We start from the raw sequence: 21,305 nt of genomic DNA, 5'->3' as shown, positions 1-21,305 counted from the left end.
AAATTAAAACGAATGAAAGTTTAACGTACCTACAACATTCTTCAAACCAACGTGCAACATAATCCCACATATAATAAGGTTCGAAGGAATTAAACAGAAGGTTAGCAGTTTTAATCAACTCTGCTGTTTTCTTATTTTCTCTTAATTTACTGAAAAAAGAGAAAAGAAAACAAAAACTAAAAAATATTAACATTTATTTTTTCAAATTTAAATTTGAGTGCAATGCCAGTACACATTCCTAGGTAGTTGCTAGAAAATGTGCTAGTAAGAAGATTGCAACAAATAATTTTTATCTACTGCCACTCTATTATTTTATGTGCAGTTATTTTTCCAAATTTGAATTTTTGTCACTCAAATATCAAGATCAGAAATTAGACTTTCATAGCTTCTGCATAATAAAAAAGACAAAAGAACAAGAATTTCTTTTTGAACTATTTAGTGTGTAAGACTGTAAATTTGGCAAAATTCTTTTATTTCCCTTGGCACATACAAACTGAGTAGTGATTTGATTTTCACAGCCTTGATTGTGAAGAATTTTGTCTGCTTCCCTGTGCTATTCAGGATTTTCGTAAGAAAAGTTTATTTTGACCAGTTTCAATCAAATTATTATTCTTAGTTTGAAAAACAACAACAAAACCAACTAGTGCTGTTAATAGACATTATTACTGAAATTGCATCGGGGAAAAATAACTTTGTTATTTCAAGTGGCAACCCTTTAGCCCATTAGCTATTTTCTCCTCCTGTCTTTTGTAACAATTAAAACAACTGTCTTTATATAGTAAGGTACTGTCAATACAACTAGTATGTCAGTATTACATCAGCTTTACCAGTATTAAATCAGTTTTACTTATTAGAACACAAACTTCATAGAGTAGGATCCCAAGTTATTATACTTCAAGTTTATATTAGGTGAATACATATTATGTCTTCATGTCAAATTTAATTTTTTGATAATCTACCTGCTTAACTGAGCATGATCCTTGCTGAAGGGTGGTTCTGTTTGAAGATCCAACTCTGCTTTGCATTGAGAATATAATGTTCTAAACACTTCAATCAGGACATCTTCTAGAATTACAGGTCCTAAAATTAATATTCAAATTAAAGACAGTAATTAATCAGCATGAGAAAATCATGCTTATCTGAAAATTGGCCCAATTAAACGATGTTTTAAAAACAAGTATTTTTAAAATAGTATTTCTTCAGAAGCTAAGCTAAATTCACATTTCTTTGAGAAGGTAATGTAAGATATTACATAACTGAACAAATATTTAAAGTGCAGATTGACACAATAGAAATTACAGAATCAGAGAAACTGGTTTTGCCACTTAATAGTTCTGTTACATTAGACAAGTTATTTAACTTCTTTGAGCTTCAGTTTCCTCATCTAGAATGAGGATAATACCGAAATTTACAGGACTGTTAAGGGTTAGAAAAAATATTTGTAAGATTGCTAGCATAGTTTCTAGAATATAATAAGTATTAAACAAATGCTACTTGTAATTAGTGTTATTAATTTAAATAATACTAAAATGCATAAGGCTAAATTTTCTTGCTATTACAGATATCACCTCCTTAAAAAATTCCTGAGCTTCATCTGTTATCATATAACAGCTAAAAAAACCTCTCAAGACCATTTATATAATTCAAGTTATTCTTATATTTTAAAGTTTTCATTTTTAAGAAATGGTGAGAGGACACCTGCTAAAACATCTGTATATAACTTGAAGATATTACATACTTTATGATTTCATTTTATTGTTGCAAATATTTATGTTTTTTCCTAATTTCTTTCTCAAGTGTCATAATATATAGGAAATATACAATGAATAAAGAGAAAACATGCAAAATAAAGGGAATGTGGAGAAGAAAGTTGAGGGATATAACTCAAATATTTTTCATCAAGTCCTTGGATTCTGTGAACTATAAATTGGTCATGATGGATAAATGTTTTAATTTCAATAATATAATCAGGATTAAGAGAAGCTTAGATAGCATCTTTAAAGTGATTCTTCTGCTACATACATACCACAGGACAGATACGTAATAACGTATCAGCTGGATGAATACCTGTATCTTAACTTTGTAGAGTGAACTTTCAGAAATTGAGAACTATATTTAAAGGCCACCTCAAAATATAACGATTTCCCTGATGACTCTTTTTATTTTCTTATTCACACAAAGGTACCACACATGACCTTATGCCCTAGGACAGTATATATTACCTAGCTCAGGTTTGTCCAGTAAACTGATTAAAATGCGAAAAGGCTTTAGATCCTGCATTAGAGTGTTCTCTTCTCCAAATCCATTCACTTGTAAGATTCCCACCATTGCCTTTAAAAAAGGAAAGTACACTGGTCATTTAAGTAAACATATTCAAAGATTTTTTCCTTAAGAAAAAGTACTTTTAAATGTAACCATATATAATGGAGATTTATACCCACTATTGCTTTTCTGAAGCCTTTCGCCAACCCTGGCCTTCTTACTCTGCTAGGAAAAAAATATATTTATCTATCTTGAGAAAAAAGTGTCTAAATTTTCTTTAGACATAGTGGAATATCAAAGAAAATTTAGAAAAATATATTCATGAGGTGAGTGTTTTCCCTACAGATGAATTTCTATTTAAGATCATCCTTCTCAGAACTATGCCACATTATCATGGCAGTTTCTGCTACTACACAATTATTTTCCCGTTAGTGACTTAACAACGATATTCTTATAACCTCACTCTTTTAAAAATGCTTCAGATACCATGTATTTTTTTCTGTTTATTTCAAATATCTTAAATAAACATAATTGAATTAAAAATAATATGAAATAAACTTCTCCAGAGCTTCACAGGAAATAGCACAGGTCCTGACTCATTTTTGGAAAAGCTCCAACTTTCATTGAGCAGAAGGTGAGAAGCTGCAACTATGTTTTACTAAAGCAATGAAAACAACAAAGTAAGAGAAAAAAAGTGTTTTGTCTTATGTGGCAGTCTAACATACGATTATTATTTTACAGGCATTTGCTTGTTATAAAAATTCTGGGGAAGTTTGTAGGTCTTGTCTCCATCCCTTCAACTGTGAATTCAATTAAGGCAAGACCTTGTCTTATACTTTTTCAGTACCTGTAGTGGTCAGTAAGAGACCAAAGAATAATGAAAGTATTCATTACCTGGACCAATAATTCTTTTGAAAAAGTAGTGAAATAGTAAGTGGCATGTTCTTCGGGATTACTGTGTCTTGTGCTTCTGGGTCCTATGATAGCACCGTTGTTATCAAAACCTCCACAGAAACAAATCACAAAATTACTTAAAATGGAATTCTCAAAACTGTTGTTCACTAAATACCAAAACAGCAAAATCTCAAAACAGCACTAAACACTTACCAATTAGTAGCCCATTCAATGTCAGCAAGAGAGATCATTTTAGATAGTTTAATAAAGGGAAACCAATTCAATACGTAAGTATCATAGTATTCTTCCAGAATAATCCTTTTTTTTTTTTTTTTGGCCAATTTTACTCACAGTGAAATAACTGGATACTCAGAACATCCACAATAAGTTATATTATGTCCCCTCACTCTAGGCAGTAAAGAGTTGTGAAGACAGACAAAACACACAAAAAGCATGGAAAACCAAAGTGTACATATATATTACTGCCTGAGTGGGACATTAGTATGATGTGTAAGACAATGGTACTAGTCCTGATTCCTTTGATGAATTCAAAGTTTTGGATAGTATGCCAGCATTTTGATTATCAGCTCATCCTTCTTTGCCTACTAACTTACAGTACAACCACCTCAATTTGTAAGGGGAAAAACATCTTGTTAAGGACAAGGGAACATGACTTTATGAATTCAAATAGCCTCTTCAACTATAAAGCTGCTGAAATTTCTTCATACAATACACAACTAATACTGTTTATATTTTTATTGTCCATTTACACAAGAAATTTTAGTTTTTAAATTCAGGAAATACATACAACTTGGTAATACTTATACATGACAAATATCCCTCCATTTTTTCCCCAATTATGACCGTAGACATCAAATACCTACCAAGAAGCCATGCATAAAGTCTTCGATTCAGAGACATATCCCTCCTTAGCACTACATGAAGGGCTGCTGACAAGATCCTGATCATATCCGGTCGAGTGGCCTGGAAGTTAGGAATATGGTTGTATTTAACAATATACAATACATATTTTTTTCCTCTTTAAATTTGCCCTGAAATATGCTTAGAACATTAGGGCGTATGGAGTACTTTCATGTATTATTTCAAACACAGGAATTATTACTTCCATTTTACAGATTAGGACACAGAAAGAAAGTTAGATAACGTGGCTATTTAGCTGCATAACTGAAATTATAACTTAATTATTTTAACTTCCAGTTTGAAGTTCTTTATCTATATAATAAAAGCAAATTCTGACATAAAACAAATAAAATGGAGCAAGACGGAACAGACACAAGAAAATCATATGCCATTAGTCTTTCACATTTATAATGCTGTCAACTGGCTATAAACTCCTTAGAAGGTCACCATCTTCATCCACTCAATCATCCATTCTTTTTAAAAATTTTTATCTTGCAGTATTTTAAACATATTGAAAAATACAGAAAACAACATAATAAACCCTTTTCTACCAATCATCCAGCTTTAATCTTAATTTTTCTCTCATTTTGTTCCACATCCTTTTAAGAGAAATAATTTTTTTCTTTTTTCCCAATATCCTTAATTCAATGTTTAAAAAAATGATTAAAGGAGATCTGGGTTTTAGCTGAAAGAGGTAAATTTATAAAAATCATAATAGAAGAAAAGCAACTAACTTGCTATTAATTTTAAGAATACTGCCAGATAATTGCTCTACAATAGAATCTTGGAATCTGAGAATTAGACAATAATGTGGAAACTGACTAGTTTAACAACCACTCTGTAAGTAAAGAACCTAAGCTCACAGGTTCTTGAGGTTTTGGCTAAGTGCTTAGCCAAATTCAAATGCTTGGTTAGTGACCCAGCTAGATGGAGAACTCACTTCTCCTTAATCACAGACCAGTGAACTTTGTCTTATTACCATGCTTCTTGATAGAATTAGAAAGGATTCACCCAGCTCATTTGTTTTAAAGGAACCTTAGAGAAATAACTGAGATGATACAGAACACAGATCACGAACAACTGACAGATTAGGTTCATGCCTTTGAACACAAATGTCTTCTATTGATCTGTACAATTCTGAAAGTATGGTTCAAGACCCCTAGGTATCTCTAAGACTTTTTCAGGGGGTCCATAAAGTAAAAACTAGCTATTCATATTCATAACAAAACTATGCATATTCATAACAATACTAAGATGTTATAGGGCTTTTTGTTCTGTTGACATATGCCCTGATCATGCAATAGTGGATAAAACTGCTGGCACCTTAGCATGAAAAGAGGCAGTATAGCAGTAGCACCCACTATACTTGTAATCATTATACTTTTACTGCTATGTACTTGTAGTAAAATCAAAAAATAGTATCAACCCTTGAGTGCATGTCTTTTAATATTCTGTATAATAGAGTGAAAGATACACTTAAAGTATTTCTGATGTGGCCGGGCACAGTGACTCATACCTGTAATCCCAGCACTTTTGGAGGCCAAGGCAGGTGGATCACAAGGTCAGGAGATCGAGACCATCCTGGCTAATGTGGTGACACCTCATCTCTATTAAAATTATAAAAAATTAGCTGGGCATGGTGGTTGGCACCTGTAGTCCCAGCTACTCAGGAGGCTAAGGCAGGAGAATCACTCGAACCTGGGAGGCGGAGGTTGCAGTGAGCTAAGATAGCGTCATTGCACTCCAGCCTGGGTGACAAAGCAAGACTCCATCTCAAAAAAAAAAAAAAGTACTAAATGTACTTCTGATGTATACTGAAGTATGATGGTTGTCTCAAGGAAAAGCAATCGTATAACTGAGTTGTGAGCTTAACTGCCAGTTTTTTCAAAGAATGCCATTTTTACCTGAAGAATTACTAATACGAACTATGATTATTCAGGCTTGGACATTTTGTAGTCATTTTCTCAAAGTGAGCCTGTCATTGCAAGGAAAATAATATTAATCATGACAAATAATAAAAGTTGAGCTTCTAAGAGAAAAGCAGAATTATAGAAAACTTGCATTTAGACTGAAACTGTATTTTTTGGGTTTTTTTTTTTTTTTGAAATGGAGTCTCGCTCTATAGTCCAGGCAGGAGTGCAGTGTCGCAATCTCGGCTCACTGCAACCTCTGCCTTCCAGGTTCAAGCGATTCTCCTGCCTCAGCCTCCCGAGTAGCTGGGGTTACAGGCATGTGCCACCATGCCTAGCTAATTTTTGTATTTTTATTAGAGCATGGGGTTTCACCATGTTGGCCAGGCTGGTCTTGAACTCCTGACCTCAAGTGATCTGCTTGCCTAGGCCTCCCAAAGCACTAGGATTACAGGTGTGAGCCACTGCATCTGACTGAAATTGTATTGTTTTGATTTGAATTGGTTGAAAGCTTCTCAATACTGGAATTAAAAGTTTCTCCCAATATCTAAAAATCTTTACTGATGAGATCAGTGGCAACAGTAATAAACATGATTAATCTTGTATAATAAAATGTGAAAACATTTGGAAAATCTGCATAATTCAATAAGCCAGTATTTCCTTAATATCCAATCATGATGTTACAAAAGCACGTATGACTGAAAGATCCACTGAAAGTACAAGATAGACCAGTGGATTTTAATGGAATAGAATATGAAAAGTTCATTGATATAGTTTAAGACTCAATATTGTAACTAATTTTTAAAATCTATAGCTTCAAAGTTTTCGTATAATATCAAAGAATAATTTTAACAGAAAATGCTACTGAAATACTCCTCGATTTTCCAACTACATATCAAGGTGAGATCAGATTTTCTTCACATACTTTAACCAAAAGAACAAATCACAATAGACAAGCTAACCAATACAAGCAAAAGATTTTTGAGGACCTTCAGTACCTTTAAAGAGTGTAATGGGGTTCTACAACTAAAGCATTTGAGAACTTCTGATCTATCCAACATAAGATATGAAGATTATATTGTCACAAAATCTTTAAAAGTACAAATGTCTCCCCATCTTATTTTGGGAGAAAAACTACTCTTCTTAAGAAAGCAGGAAGTAGAAGATGTTAGTCAAAGGATAAAAAATTTCAGATGGCAAAAATAAGTTCAAAAAGATCTATGGTACAACATGGTAACTATAGTTGTTAGCAATGTATTGTATTTTTTTTTTTTTTTTTTTTTTTTGTGAGACGGAGTCTTGCTCTGTCACTCAGGCTGGAGTGCAGTGGGGCGTTCTCGGCTCACTGCAAGCTCTGCCTCCCAAGTTCATGCCATTCTCCTGCCTCAGCATCCCGAGTAGCTGGGACTACAGGCGTCAGCCACTACGCCTGGCTAATTTGTTTTTGTATATTTAGTAGAGACGAGGTTTCACCGTGTTAGCCAGGATGGTCTGATCTCCTGACCTCATGATCCACCCACCTCGGCCTCCCAAAGTGCTGGGATTATAGGCGTGAGCCACGGCGCCTGGCCACAATGTATTGTATTCTTAAAAACTGCTCAGAGTACATTTTAAGTGTTCTCACTGTAAAAATGTGTGTGAGGTAATGAATGTTAATTAGCTCAATTTACAGATTCCAGAATGTATACATACGTCAAACATCATGTTGTATAGGATAAATATATACAATTCGTGTCCATTAAAAACTAAATTTACAAAAAGAAGTTGCTTCTTGATTACAACTGATATCACCATCTATTTCTAATATGAAAAAAAGTCTATTATAATTTCAAAGGTGTAAGTACTACAGATTTGGGTGAGCTTTCCAGGAAACAAAGAAGTGTAGCAGTCCATCTCACTGCTGAAGTTCCCAACAGCAATCATCCTTTTGGGATATGGTAATGAAGGCACTGTTAAGTCACAATTATAATAAAATCCATACTCGGATTGTATTCTATTATATGTAAGACATAGAAAGAGGGAAAGTGGAACACTAAGGTACCTACATCATAATTCTTATTCAGTTTGATACAGTTAGAGGGAGAACTGTATTAGAATTGGGTAGAGTAGTGGGGAGAAAAGTATTAGAATTATAAGATTATTAGAATTGGGTGTATACTTTTAAAAAACATTCAACGAAGCTATTGTTTTCATAATACCTATTATAGAATGTAAGAATCTAGAACATTTTGGCTGATAGGATTACAGAGAAGGCAGAGTAAGAAAGTATAGGCTGAGAAAAGCTTAGGAAACATTGATATGTTAAGATTACAAATTAAGTTACTCTTGAGTCTACTATGACTTAATTCCTCAGATCTTGTTGAGACATCTGTCAATTGAGGACCTAATGATGTTGAATGCCTGAAAGGTAAGAAAGCAATGGGAAAAGTTCAAGAGTGAAAGTCAATAAGTTTTTTGGATAAAGATCCAGACAGTACATATTTTAGACTTTCAGATAACATACATTGCTTTGCCATATTCTTCTTTGTTTTCTAAGCCTTTAAAAAAGCAAAAACCTTTCTTAACTTTTGGGCTGTTTGGCCATCCCTATAATAGAGCATTGCTGAATTTAGATTATGCTAAGATGACTCAATAGTTGTTTTTGTGAAAAGCCAGAGGGCAGAATAAAGTCCCTAGGTTGAAGGGTGAAAGTCTCAAAATAGAAACAGAGTGGTTTATGTTCCACTTAGTGAAAGTATAGACAATGAAGTGTAGAATTATTTAGTTACTAATATTTCAATATCAAACTAAATAAAAGAAAAATGTTAATAAAATAATGAATAAAAAATTGGCCAGTCATAATGAAAATTCACTACAGTTATCTATTCATCGCAGTTCTTATGAAAACCTCAAATAATAGTCCTTTTTAGGAATAAATAAAGGTTTAGAACTCAAAGGAATTTAGATCATTTCTTTTAAAATGAGGGCACTGATTAAGTTCTAGGAATGAACTTCGTTTATGATTTGTCAAGTTAGTTGCACTTATTTGTAATAAAAGTACTATAGAATATCACAGTGACTAAACATGTGGCTCTTAAGTTATAGTCAACTCTGCTAAGGATCTGGCATGCATATTAAAATCACCAAAACAAGATAACATAATATCAGTACAGATGATGGCTGGGTAGAAGGCCTGGGTCTCAGTCTTGGCTTACTCAGAGTTAGCAATAGAGAACCTCTTGCTTTTTATATGTTACAACTTTTTTCAAAAGTATGAAATAATCTACTTCAATTACCATATTCTTATCAAATAAGTGAAGCTTTTATCTTTAGGTTTTTTTTTCACAACAAATTCCACTCCTTAAAAAGGAACTTATTTTCTACGTGCTTACTCATTTATACAAGAATTCAACACACATGCCTTTAAAAAAATAACTATACATTATCAATCTATAGTTTTCCAAGAATGCCTTATAATAATATCAGCGTTAATATTTTACCTGACTCATGTGGAAAGGAAAACAGAAGAGTATGAGGTCCAGTGTGCTTCTCTGTACAAGTACACTTGAGTCTTGCACCGAAGTACTTACTGCTTCTACCTGAAATAACAGCATCTTTAATCTATTGTCTATTATGCTGAGAATTTTTTGCCGTGAAAATGTAACAACTCTTCATTTTCTCAAAAGTATGCTTCTGAGGATCTAATCAATAATTAAAGACATTTACATTATTTTGAATAGTAAATATATCATGATGGTTTAAAAATTAAGAAGTACATAAGACTATACAGCACAACTTCTAACCAACTTCCGTTTTGTAGGCAACAGTTTTACTAGTGAATATTTCCTGCAAATACAAGAAAAACACCATACATATATTCCAAACCTGCCTTTTTCATTTAACATGTTTTAGAGATCTTTCCTTATTATTAAAGAGCTTCATTTCTTAATGGCCAAAGTATTTTATTTCATACATGAACTCTAATTTATTTAACTAAGTTTCTAATCATGCGGACTTACACATTTCTAAACACTATTGTAAATAATGTTACAATATATAATACTTACATAACATACATCTGTAAGATAAATTGCTCAAAATAGAATTGCCAGGTCTTGGGGTATGTGCAGTTACAATTTAAACATCATAATGCCGTTGGGCATGGTGGCTCACCCCTGTAATCCCAGCACTTTGGGAGGCTGAGGTGGGTAGATCACTTGGTCAGGAGTTGGAGATCAGTCTGGCCAACATGTTGAAACCCTGTCTCTACTAAAAATACAAAAATTAGCTGGGTGTGGTGGTGCATGCCTGTAATCCCAGCCACTCGGGTGGCTGAGGCAAGGGAGTTTACTTGAACCCTGGAGGTGGAGGTTGCAGTGAGCCAAGATTGTGCCACTGCACTCCATCCTGTGTGACAAAGTGAGACTGTGTCAATAAATACACAGCATAATGCTTTATATTAGGTTTCTATCACTTTATATTCCCACCAGTTTTACATGACAATTTGTTTCTCCACATGCTTGCTTTTATATATATATATATGGTTTTTTTTTTTTTTTGTATTTTTGCCCATCTGACATGAAAGCAGGCTTGGTGTAGCTTAAACTTTTATTTCTTTATTACAATGTTGATCATCTCTTCATGTCTGAATTATTTTTATTTCCTTTAAGTTAATTATCTGTTCAAATCCATTTTCTACTTGTTTTTATTTGTCTATAGTAGCTCTTTGAATATTAGAAAGAATACTCCTTTGACTGTGATATTTGGGAATTATTTTTCCATGTGTGTCATTGGTTTAAATAAGTCAAAAATGATTTGTTTAAAATTTCCATTAAATCATTAAAAAGAAATTTAACAGTATATTTTAAAACCTGAATTTAAAAAGTGTAGCCATTTTGGAAAATAGTTTGGCAGTTTCTAATAAACTTACGCATTGAAGAAAAAAGTAAATCTCTGGTACCTTGGATTAGATAATGGTTTCCTAACTATAACATTAAAAGCACAGGCAGCAAGAGAAAAAAAATTAGATGAACTGAACTTGATCAAAATTAAAACTTTTTTGCTTCATGGGACCCTATCAAGAATGTTAGAAGACAATCTACAGAATGGGGGAAAATATTTTCAAATCATATATGACAAGGGTTTAATATCCAGAATGTATAAGGAACTCCTACAATTCAACAACAAAAAGGCAAATAATCTAATTTTTAAGATGGACAAAGGATTTGAATAGAAATTTATTCAAAGAAGATATACAAAGAGCCAATAACCAACCACAAGATGTTCATTGTTAGTCATTAGGGAAATGCAACTCAAAATGACAATGAGAACACTTTATACCCACTGGGAGGACTATGATAAAAAAGACAACAACAAGTGTTGGCAATGCTGTGGAGAAACTGAAATCTTCATATACTGCAAGTGGGAATAAAAATTGGTGCAGTCACTTTGGAAAAAAGTTTGCCAGTTCTTCAAAAAGTTCGACAGTTACCAAAAAACTTGGAAATGGCACTACTAGACGTATACCCGAAATAAACGAAAACACATGTCCATACTAAAACTCATACATGAGTGTTCAATCGGGCATTATTTTTAACAGCCAAAAAATATAAACAACCCAAATGTCCATCAGCTGATTAATGGTATATGAACACAGGCCAGGTGCAGTGGCTCATGCCTGTAATCCCAGCACCTTGGGAGGCTGAGGTGGGTCGATCACCTGAGGTCAGGAGTTTGAGGCCAGCCTGACCAACATGGATTTAAAGAACACAAAAAATGAGTCCACTTATATACAGTATGGTTTATGTAACATTCTAGAAAAAACAAAACTATAGAAACAGTAAACAGATCAGTGTTTCTAAGGGCCTGGGAGTGTAGAAGAAGGGGAGTGACTGAAAAAAAGGCACAGAGGACTTTTTAGGGTGATGTAAATATTCTGTATCTTGATTGCAATAGTGGTTATATGACTCTATGTACTTGCCAAAATTCAGGTAACTCTACAGTGTAAGAAGGGCTAATTTTGGTGTACATAAATTAACTTCAATAAATCTAATCAGAAATATGCATTAAAATATCAGTAATGTCATAATCATATGGGGAAAAAGTAAATTATGATCAATCAAATTGTTTAATTTTTCAAAATGATCCCTGAGGGTTTTGTATTCCTTGCTCTTATTAAGAGTATAGCACTCTAGAGATACAAAGCTTGCCCTCTCTTGTTAATCTTGAAATTAAAAAGAAAAATACTGTATAAGTAAGTAATAAATGTGATTTTTCCTCCTATTATATTTCACTATCTGTTTTAGTACATCTTCTCACATAAATTCCATACGGAATCTGGCTGTATTACTTTATCTAAAATTCACTTCTTATAAAGAAGGCTATGAGGCCAAGGTGAGAGGATCACTTGAGGCCTGAAGTTAAGCTTTTAAAAACAATAATTATTATTTTGGCCTTTAATTTTCCTTGATAAATGTAAGCTCGATGAAAATAGGAACTTTGTTCATTATACAATCCTCAATATATGTCTGGAATAGTGTCTGGCTCTAAAGAAATATTTGCGAAATGAGCAACCATATTTTTAGACCTACCATTAGCTCAATATCACTGCCAATTATATAAAGTTGATCTTCCATAGAAAGCTTCCTGTTTAAATGGGCAAGAACATACGTGATTCCAGGTAAACGCACAGCAGGACTGGTGAGAAGACTACCCCACAGGGCACTGTAGAATGCTGACTGGTCCACAGCAGCAGCAACCTTTTCCAACAATGTATTTGTTCTGAGGTATAAATAAAGTGGTTTAAGAAGGGAAACACTTAGTCTCATATTATAAAAAATAAATCGTTCCTTTCCAAAAATGTATGCAAACATCCATGTTATAGTCATATGTCCCACCCTGGAAATAAGTGTGATAGACTGAAAGAAGAATATACTTTAGAGTCAGAGGACTGAATTTAAGTCCTGGCTCCACCATTTACTAGCTGTATATGTTGAGGAAGTCACTTCATTGTTCTTAAAAGTTCAGTCTCCTCATCTGTAAAATGAAGAGAACAACAACAACAAAACACTCCACCACAAGACCTATCTACCTCACTAGGTTGTTAAAGTACTCTAAGTAATAAAATATCATATACATTTTAGTTAATAGTAATCCTATAGTAGAATAGATGTTCTGCTGACTTTCTACAAAATCTTAAAAGGACATTTCAAATCTTTCTTTTTGAAATCACACACTATAAAGTTTAAAACTTTAATGAATTAGATCTATGATAAAAATCAAAGATGCCTTACCACTTTAATAAGGAATACAGTTAAAGATTACTTTTTAGAAGAGGGAAGAAGTGGGGGGGGGGGGGGCTAAAAACTACCTATTGAATACTATGCTCACTACCTGGGTGAAAGGATCATCCAAACCCCAAACCTCAGAGTCATGCAATATACCCAAGTAATAAACTTGCACATGTACTCTCTGAATCCAAAATAAAAGTTGAAAAAAATGACTCTTATTTTTAACATAAGATAAACAATGAGTAACATAAAAGTCTATTACACTGTAGCATAGTGAAGAGAATTTGATGAGTCACACTGTTTACTTGCTACTTAATATTAACACTGTAATTTCTTCTGGCCTCAATTTATCTATGTGGTAAAAGAATAACATTTACAAATTCTTTTATAAAACTTATATGGAATACCTAGCAAAACATTAACAAGATAAATCATAGGATACCACAGTTATAAGGATCATTATTCAATTTCTATGTTAAATTTTTAATTGTAACTAGCAGAGTTATAAGTGGTATCAAGTCCATGCTTCCTTTAGAGAAAAATAACTATTTTAAACAAAACTGATTTCCAGGCTAAATGAAATAATTTCGTATTACATTTATGAAACTGTAGGCAAATAAGTAAAAAAGTAAAATAAATAAAAGAGGGTCGGATGCAGTGGCTCGCGCCTATAATCCCAGCACTTTGGGAGGCCAAGGGGGGGGTGGATCATAAGGTCAGGAGTTCAAGACCAGCCTGGCCAAGATGGTGAAAGCCTGTCTTTACTAAAACTACAAAAATTAGCCAGTTGTGGTGGCAGGTGCCTGTAATCCCAGCTACTTGGGAGGCTGAGACAGGAGAATTGCTTGAACCTGAGAGGCAGAGGTTGCAGTGAGTTGAGATCAGGCCACTGCACTCCAGCCGGGGTGACAGTGAGATTCTGTCTCCAAAAAAAAAAAAAAAAAAAAAAAAAAAAAAAAAAAAAAAAAAAATTAATAAAAGCAACTGATTAGCTTTGAGGACAAAATTATTTTTTCTCCAAGGAGCCTTTAAAAAGGTAATTCAATATATTAAGAATTAGATTCTTACTGCATGAGGAGAGCAGCTGAAAAACAGTAACTAGGAAATGTACTTGAATAAAATATTTAAATAATTATGTCTACTCATAAAGTAAGTTTGGTATTTTCTATTTTTGCTACTTCAACTCAGTGTTTTAATAAGAATATTAGTAATGAGATATTAGAGATACTTAATGACATCATGCATTGCCTACAATTATCAACTCCCCAAAAATAATAATAGGGTCCAAACAGATCAAATAACTTCATTTGAACAGTTAGGTATCAAGAGTACCACGTCAACAGCTAATGAAACAGCACTGCACTGGTACTAAGCTATTTTTCCCCATTAGCAACTTAAAAATTGTTAGTGCATAGACTAATCTTCCATTCTTATCACTAATCTACATGTCCTATCTGTTATATTATTTTAAGTTATGGGTCACAATTTTCTTGAGTGACTTATATGTGCTTGGCAAAGGACTAGGTGATCTGCTATTAGAATAACAGAAATAAAAGGATATTACGTTTGTTTTAAAGATGAGGAAACTGAATAAAGTTCAGACATTAAGAAAACTTCCCTAAGCTCAGTGTCTGTATAGGCAAGACTTCAACTCAGTATATCCACCTCCGAAGTCTATGCTTTTACCACTAGCTATATTTTCAGTATGATACACAGACTAAACTATAATGTTTCATTGCTATAGAAATATTCATGTGATATACTGAACTGTCTAGAATAATTCATTCATGATGCTAAAACATATTTTACCTAAATATGCTTACTGACAAATCCATGACTTCAATTACATAACTGCACCAAATATGATCTTACCTCTCATAGTACTCTGATCCTTCTTCTAAGCCAGGAAGAATACCAGTAAGCAATCCCTGTAGACCAGGTTTCAGTGTTTTACCCAAAGGCAGATAATATATCTCATACAAACTGAGCAATGTTGGCTTCACAGACATGGCAGCATTTGCAAGAAGAGGAAATAATCCAGAACTATTAAAAAAAAAAAAAAAAAAAAAAGGCGAGGAGAGGGAAGCAAAATAACTATACAATATTAATTCATACACAATTATATGTATAAATATTTTATTTATTTCTGATGAAAAAGTTATACTGATTGGCGTAAAATGATACCTGTATATTAATGACTACATCCATTAAAACAGACCAGTTCTCTCACCTGGGTTTTATACTTATAAACCCAGTAGCTACCTAGCTGTTTCACAAAGTCCTCATATTTCACAATTCCAAAACAGAATTCTCCCCTGATGTGCCCCAGCAAAACATGTGCCTTCCCTGTAATAACTGTCATGTCAAAATATGGCATCACTATCTATCTGGCTGACCAAAAGCTATAAATCTAGGACTGATCCTTGACTCATGCAATCCTCCTGCCTCAGCCTCATGAGTAGCTTTAAAAATCTTCTACTCTAACCTGGCTGGGTAAGTTGGCTCATGCCTGTAATCCAAGCACTTTGGAAGGCTGAGGTAGGAGGACTGCTTAGGCCCAGGAGTTTAAGACTAGCTCAGGAAACATAGTGAGACCTCATCTTTACAAAAAATAAAAATTAGCTGGGCACAGTGGCATGTGCCTGCAGTCCCAGCTACTCAGGAGGCTGAGAGTAGAGGACTGCTTGAACCTGGGAGGTAGAGGCTGCAATGAGCTGTGATCATGACACTGTACTCCAGCCAGGGTGACAGAGTGAGACCCTGGATTCAAAAATTAAAAAAAAAAAAAATAATTTTCTACTCTAACCTGCAATCAGTTATCAAGGTCATCAAGTTCTCTCTCCAAGTCACTCTCCTAGATATTTTTTGAATATAACAAATTGTATCTCCACCAGATAGCTACCTAGAAGCAACTGCTATCGTATCTTACTCTTCATGTTTTAACATGTATTGGTTCATTATTGCCCTGAAGCAGCTCTCGGTAAAACCTTTCAATGAGTTCCCATTGCCAATGAGGCCTCTAACATCTTTTAAAAAATGGCTACTACATACCTCTGAACAGTCCATATATACTCACCAATTTTACTCCTGTACCCTCTGCTCCAGCTATACTGAAGAATTCCTTTCTAGTTCCTTTCAGAACCTTCTATGCTCTTTTTAGTGCCCATACCTTTCCATATGCTGCTCTGACAGATACAATTCTCACTCCCTTACTTATACCCTCTTTGGGGGATTCCCAAACTTTCAGGCCTCAGCCTAAGAAGCCATTTCCTTAGGGAGACTATCTCCTAATTAGACTAGGTTAGGCCCCCTATTTGATGTTCTCATAGTACACAATATTTACTTACCAAAACGTGCTTATCATTCTTTATTTGAATTGCTTAATGTCTATCTTTTCCAACAGACTGTAAATATCAGAAAACAAAGGACCATGACTATATTTTTATTTCTGTATCCTAAGTTTCAAGCACCATGTCCTGTACTTAGCAAGTGAAGAACAAATGAATTAGGAATCTCTCTTGCTCCTAGTTTATAAAAAATAGAAATCATCAAGTAAGAATGGCTTCAGCTTTCTACTCTTCTGTCTCTCATTTTAGGTACTGTTTGATCTAAAGATACAGCCATAGTCTCTCAGTCTCTTCCATGCTACCTTTTTTCCAATGTGCCCAGGGCCATGACCCGCCTGTCCAGGGACCTGCATCATCCATTATCGTTTTTCTTTTCTGTAATTTCTTTCTTCCTGAACTGACATCTTTGCTTTTTAATACAAATGTACTCACATATTTCCTCATAATTCTAAAACAAGAAAAAAGTAACAGCAATAACCAAACCCCAAAATCTTTATTCTAACTAACCTTCTGTCTTAAAGCTACCATTCTCTATCAATTAAAATACATATATGAATTTCTTCTATTTATTACCTTCCATCATTAATCAATCACGATACTTCTACTCCCTCCGCTGAAACTGTTCTCATTTTGGTCACCAATGTCTACCAACTGCCAGATCCAATGCTCTATCTTCAGACCTTATCCTATTTAATTTAACATGTGATACTATTAACCAGAGCATTCTCTTGAAGCACCCTTCCTTCTTGACTTCCAGGACTGCTTTGTCTCCTGGTACATTTTCGCTTTTTTTTTTCTTAGACGGAGTCTCACTCTGCTGCCCATGCTGATGTGCAGTGGTGCAACTGGCTCACTGAAACCTCCACCTCCCGAGTTCAAGTGATTCTCATGCCTCAGCCTCCTCAGTAGGTGGTATTACAGGCACTCACCACCACACCCGGCTAATTTTGTATTTTTAGTTGAGATGGGGTTTTGACATGTTGGACAGTCTGGTCTTGAACTCCTGACCTCAGGTAATCCACTCACCTCGGCCTCCCAAAGTGCTGGGATTTATAGGCGTGAGCCACTGAGCCCAGCCTCCTGGTACACTTTCTATCTCTGACTCTTTTTCACAGGCTACTTTCCCCCACCTGATATTTAAATACTGAGACTCCTAAATACTCTCAAAATGTCCTCATTCCTTTTTTCCTCCTTGTGATTTACAATGTACCTAGGTCATTTCAATTATTCTCTTGGCTTCAACTGCCACCTAAATGCTGACTGCTTTACAGTATCTGTCTAATCTGCAATCCAGATTTGTATTACCAAAAGCTCACTTTACATACCCATCTGAATATTTTAAGGCATTCAAACTCCACTTCTAGCCTTCTTAGTAACATCTTTGTACACTGTATCACATTAAAAAGAAATAAGCTTGAAGAGGCAATATGGTATTACATCATGTAATAGGTTATAGAACTTTAAAAGCATTTGTATTTAATTACGTTAAACCGTAAACCTTGAAATGAAAAAATCATTAATTAAAAATAAACATATCTACATTTAATATAAACTTTAGTTTTTAAAATAGTTATACTTCAAAAAAGAACAGAACAATGATATCATTTACTCCATAACGTGTGTGTATGTATACAAGAATATCTGCCATATTTAGAAATGGTATTCTAGGTTTAATTTTATGTAACATACTGATGATAAAAATAGGTATACTACAAATGAAGAATAACTGTGCTGCTTAAACTTTCTGTTAAGAGGTAGAAAGTAGCAGGCATGAATTATGTAAATCTTGCTTTAAGAAAGGAAAATCTATCAATTATTAGATAATCACATGCAACACTGATTCGGCAATGCTCAGTTTTCTTAACATCATTCTTTGAATGTATTATTTACTACTATTAAAAATACCTTTACTGGCTTTACATACTATTTTTAAGACATCCATGCTCGACTGGGCGCAGTGGCTCATGCCTGTAATCCCAGCACTTTGGGAGGCCAAGGCAGGAGGATCACAAAGTCAGGAGTTCGAGACCAGCCTGGCCAACATAGTGAAACCCTGTCTCTACTGAAAATACAAAAATTAGCTGGGTATTTTTTTTACGGTGGTGGCATGCGCCTGTAATCCCAGTTACTTGGGAGGCTGAGGAAGAATAATTGCTTGAACCTGGGAGGCGGAGGTTTCAGTAAGCCAAGATTGCACCACTGCACTCCAGCTTGGGTGACAGAGTGAGACTTCGTCTCAAAAAAAAGACATTCATGTTCATTTCTCTTTAATATTTCCTTGCTCATTTCTCTTTAATAATATTTTGAAATATCAAAGAATTGAGTATAACAAATAGCATTTCTTTATTCATTAAACAAATATTTATTAAGGGTCTACTATCTGTCAGTTCCTCAGGATCCTGAGAATAGAGCACTTAATGACAGTAAGAAATCCCTGTTCTTTAACCTCATAAAGCTTATTTTTTGGAGAGTATATATGTACATATTTTAATTGCTTGGTTATTGTATCTCTTAACACATACATACATATCACATGGTGATAAATGTTAAAGCAGAGGAGAAAAAGTTACAGGAGAATAACAAGGAGACTAGAGCAGAGGCAGGTTCTAAATAGGGTGGTCAGAGAAGGCTTATCTGAGTAAAAATGAGAGAGTAAACACATACACAGTAGAAAGGATCAGTAAAACTAAAAGTTGGTTTTTAAAAAGACTAACAAAACTGATAAACTCCTGATAAGACTGATCAATTAAAAAAAAAAGGATGGCTTGAGTCACCAATGTCAAAAGTGAAAGAGGAGACATCACTATAGATCCTACATGTTACAAAGATAAGAGTATATTATGAACTTTAAGCTGATGCACCTAAAAATTTAGTAAAAACAGGCAAATTTCGAGAGAAAAAACTTACTAAAACTGACATAAATAGATTTGAATAGTATCATAACTACTAAAGAAATTAATCTGTAATTACAAATCTTCCCACAAAGATAAATTTCAGATAAAACCTAAATAATTACACCAATGTTATGAAAACTGTTGCACAGAACAGAATAAGAGAACAATATGAAATTTAGCATAAACCTGAAACCAAAATTAGATAAAAATGTAAAATCATAGCCATTCTCTACTAAACAAAGATGTAAAACTACAAACAAAACAAAACAAAACAAAAACAAAAACAAAAAACAAAGTAAGCAAATCCAGTGATACAAAAAGGACTCTAAATCATGAGCCAACTGGATATATTCTAGAAATGAAAGGCTGATTGAACCTTCCAAATTATTTAACATTTTCTACCTGAAATGAGAAATAAGACAGATATACTTGACCCTCCTCTCTTTAACACTCTACTATAGACCCTAGTCAATACAATAAGGCAAAAAAAGATATAAAATTATTAAAATCGGAAAAGAAAACTCACCATTCACAGATAGTGTGACTATATCTCAAAATTCCAAAAGCTATTAGAAAGAACAAGTGAACTTGACAAAGTTTCTGAATACAATGTTAATACAGAAAAACACCTTCATATTTCCACATTCTAGCAGCAATATACTAAGCAAAGATTCCTTAAATAAGAAGCAAAAAGGACTACTTAATAAAAGGTTGATAAATCAACTAAAAAAAACTTTCTTCAAAAGACAGCATAAAGAAGAACTTTTGGTTCTTCAAAAATACCATTTAGAAAGTTTTAAAAGCTGCAGAATGAGGGAAATATAAATAGTTGGACAGTAGGGGTTTCCACTAGAAAGGAGTAGGAGGGAACTTGCTGCATTGATAAGAATGTTCTATATCTTATTTTGAATGGTGGCTACAAAATTGACTAAATTTGTCAAAACTTACTACACATTGAACATTTATGATCTGTTCATTTTATTGAATGTAAATTATATCAACAGTTTAAAAGAAAAGTTAAGTGGTTAAAAAAAGAAGAGACAGACAGAATTAGTGACCTGAAAACTAGGTCAGAAGAAATTCCTGAGAATGCAGCACAGAAGGACAAAAAGTTAGAAAATATGAAGAATGGTTAAGAGATGGAGAAGCCATGGTGGGAAGACCTAATAAGTGGGGAGAGAACAGATGTGAAGGTAATCTCAAAAGATGGTGGTTGGAAATTTTCCAAAATGGGTGAAAGGCATCAATTCATCAATTAAAAAAAAAATTTAATGGTTTTTTGAGGAAAAGGTGGTGTTTGGTTACATGAATAAGTTCTTTAGTGGCGATTTCTGAGATTTTGGTGCACCCATCACCCAAGCAGTGTATACTGTATGCAAAGTGTAGTCTATTACCACTCACCCTGTTACACCCTTTCTCCTAGGTCCCCAAGGTTCACTGTATCACTCTATGCCTTTGCATCCTCATAGCTTAGCTCCCACTTATGAGTGAGAAAATACGATGTTTGTTTTTCCATTCCTGAGTTACTTCATTTAGAATAATGGTCTCCAATTCCATTCAGGTTGCTGTGAATGCCATTATTTCATTCCTTTTTATCCAATTTATAGATTTTTTTAAAGTCCAACAAATACCAACAGAATAAATAATAATAATAATAAAACTTACCTAAAAACATATCACAATGGAACAGAATACTAGGGATAAAAATGTGGAAGAAGGACCATTTCAGATAATAACTAAGCAAGTCCTCTGAGGAGCTGATATCTGATCAGAGACCTGGATTTGAGAATTACAGATCAAGAGAATAGC

General features: G+C 33.9%; 1 protein-coding gene across 15 annotated transcripts in view; it reads right to left on the bottom strand.

Annotated features, from left to right (window-relative positions):
- Nucleotides 1-21,305, bottom strand: part of DOP1A (DOP1 leucine zipper like protein A) — a 105,640-nt gene that overhangs the window by 45,332 nt on the left and 39,003 nt on the right. For 10 of the 15 annotated variants that reach the window (XR_002521636.2, XM_021937525.2, XM_021937532.2 and 7 more), the window contains 8 exons: nt 15,128-15,298; nt 12,557-12,746; nt 9,467-9,565; nt 4,041-4,140; nt 3,157-3,266; nt 2,223-2,331; nt 960-1,080; nt 30-149 (listed from right to left, as the gene is read on the bottom strand). Coding sequence is in view for 14 of the 15 variants with exons in the window: in XM_021937525.2 (XP_021793217.1) it covers nt 30-149; nt 960-1,080; nt 2,223-2,331; nt 3,157-3,266; nt 4,041-4,140; nt 9,467-9,565; nt 12,557-12,746; nt 15,128-15,298 (1,020 nt within the window). In the remaining variant the exon portion in view is untranslated. Of the gene's footprint in view, nt 1-29; nt 150-959; nt 1,081-2,222; nt 2,332-3,156; nt 3,267-4,040; nt 4,141-9,466; nt 9,566-12,556; nt 12,747-15,127; nt 15,299-17,927; nt 18,636-21,305 lie in introns of those variants that run through there. The other 5 variants (XM_017958050.3, XM_021937530.2, XM_021937527.2 and 2 more) reach the window with 2 other exon arrangements.

Source organism: Papio anubis, chromosome 6 (genome assembly GCF_008728515.1).
Source record: "Papio anubis isolate 15944 chromosome 6, Panubis1.0, whole genome shotgun sequence".
NCBI classification, from domain to species: domain Eukaryota; kingdom Metazoa; phylum Chordata; class Mammalia; order Primates; family Cercopithecidae; genus Papio; species Papio anubis.
Note: the sequence above shows the minus strand (reverse complement) of the source record. Positions and strands in the feature narration are given on the sequence as shown.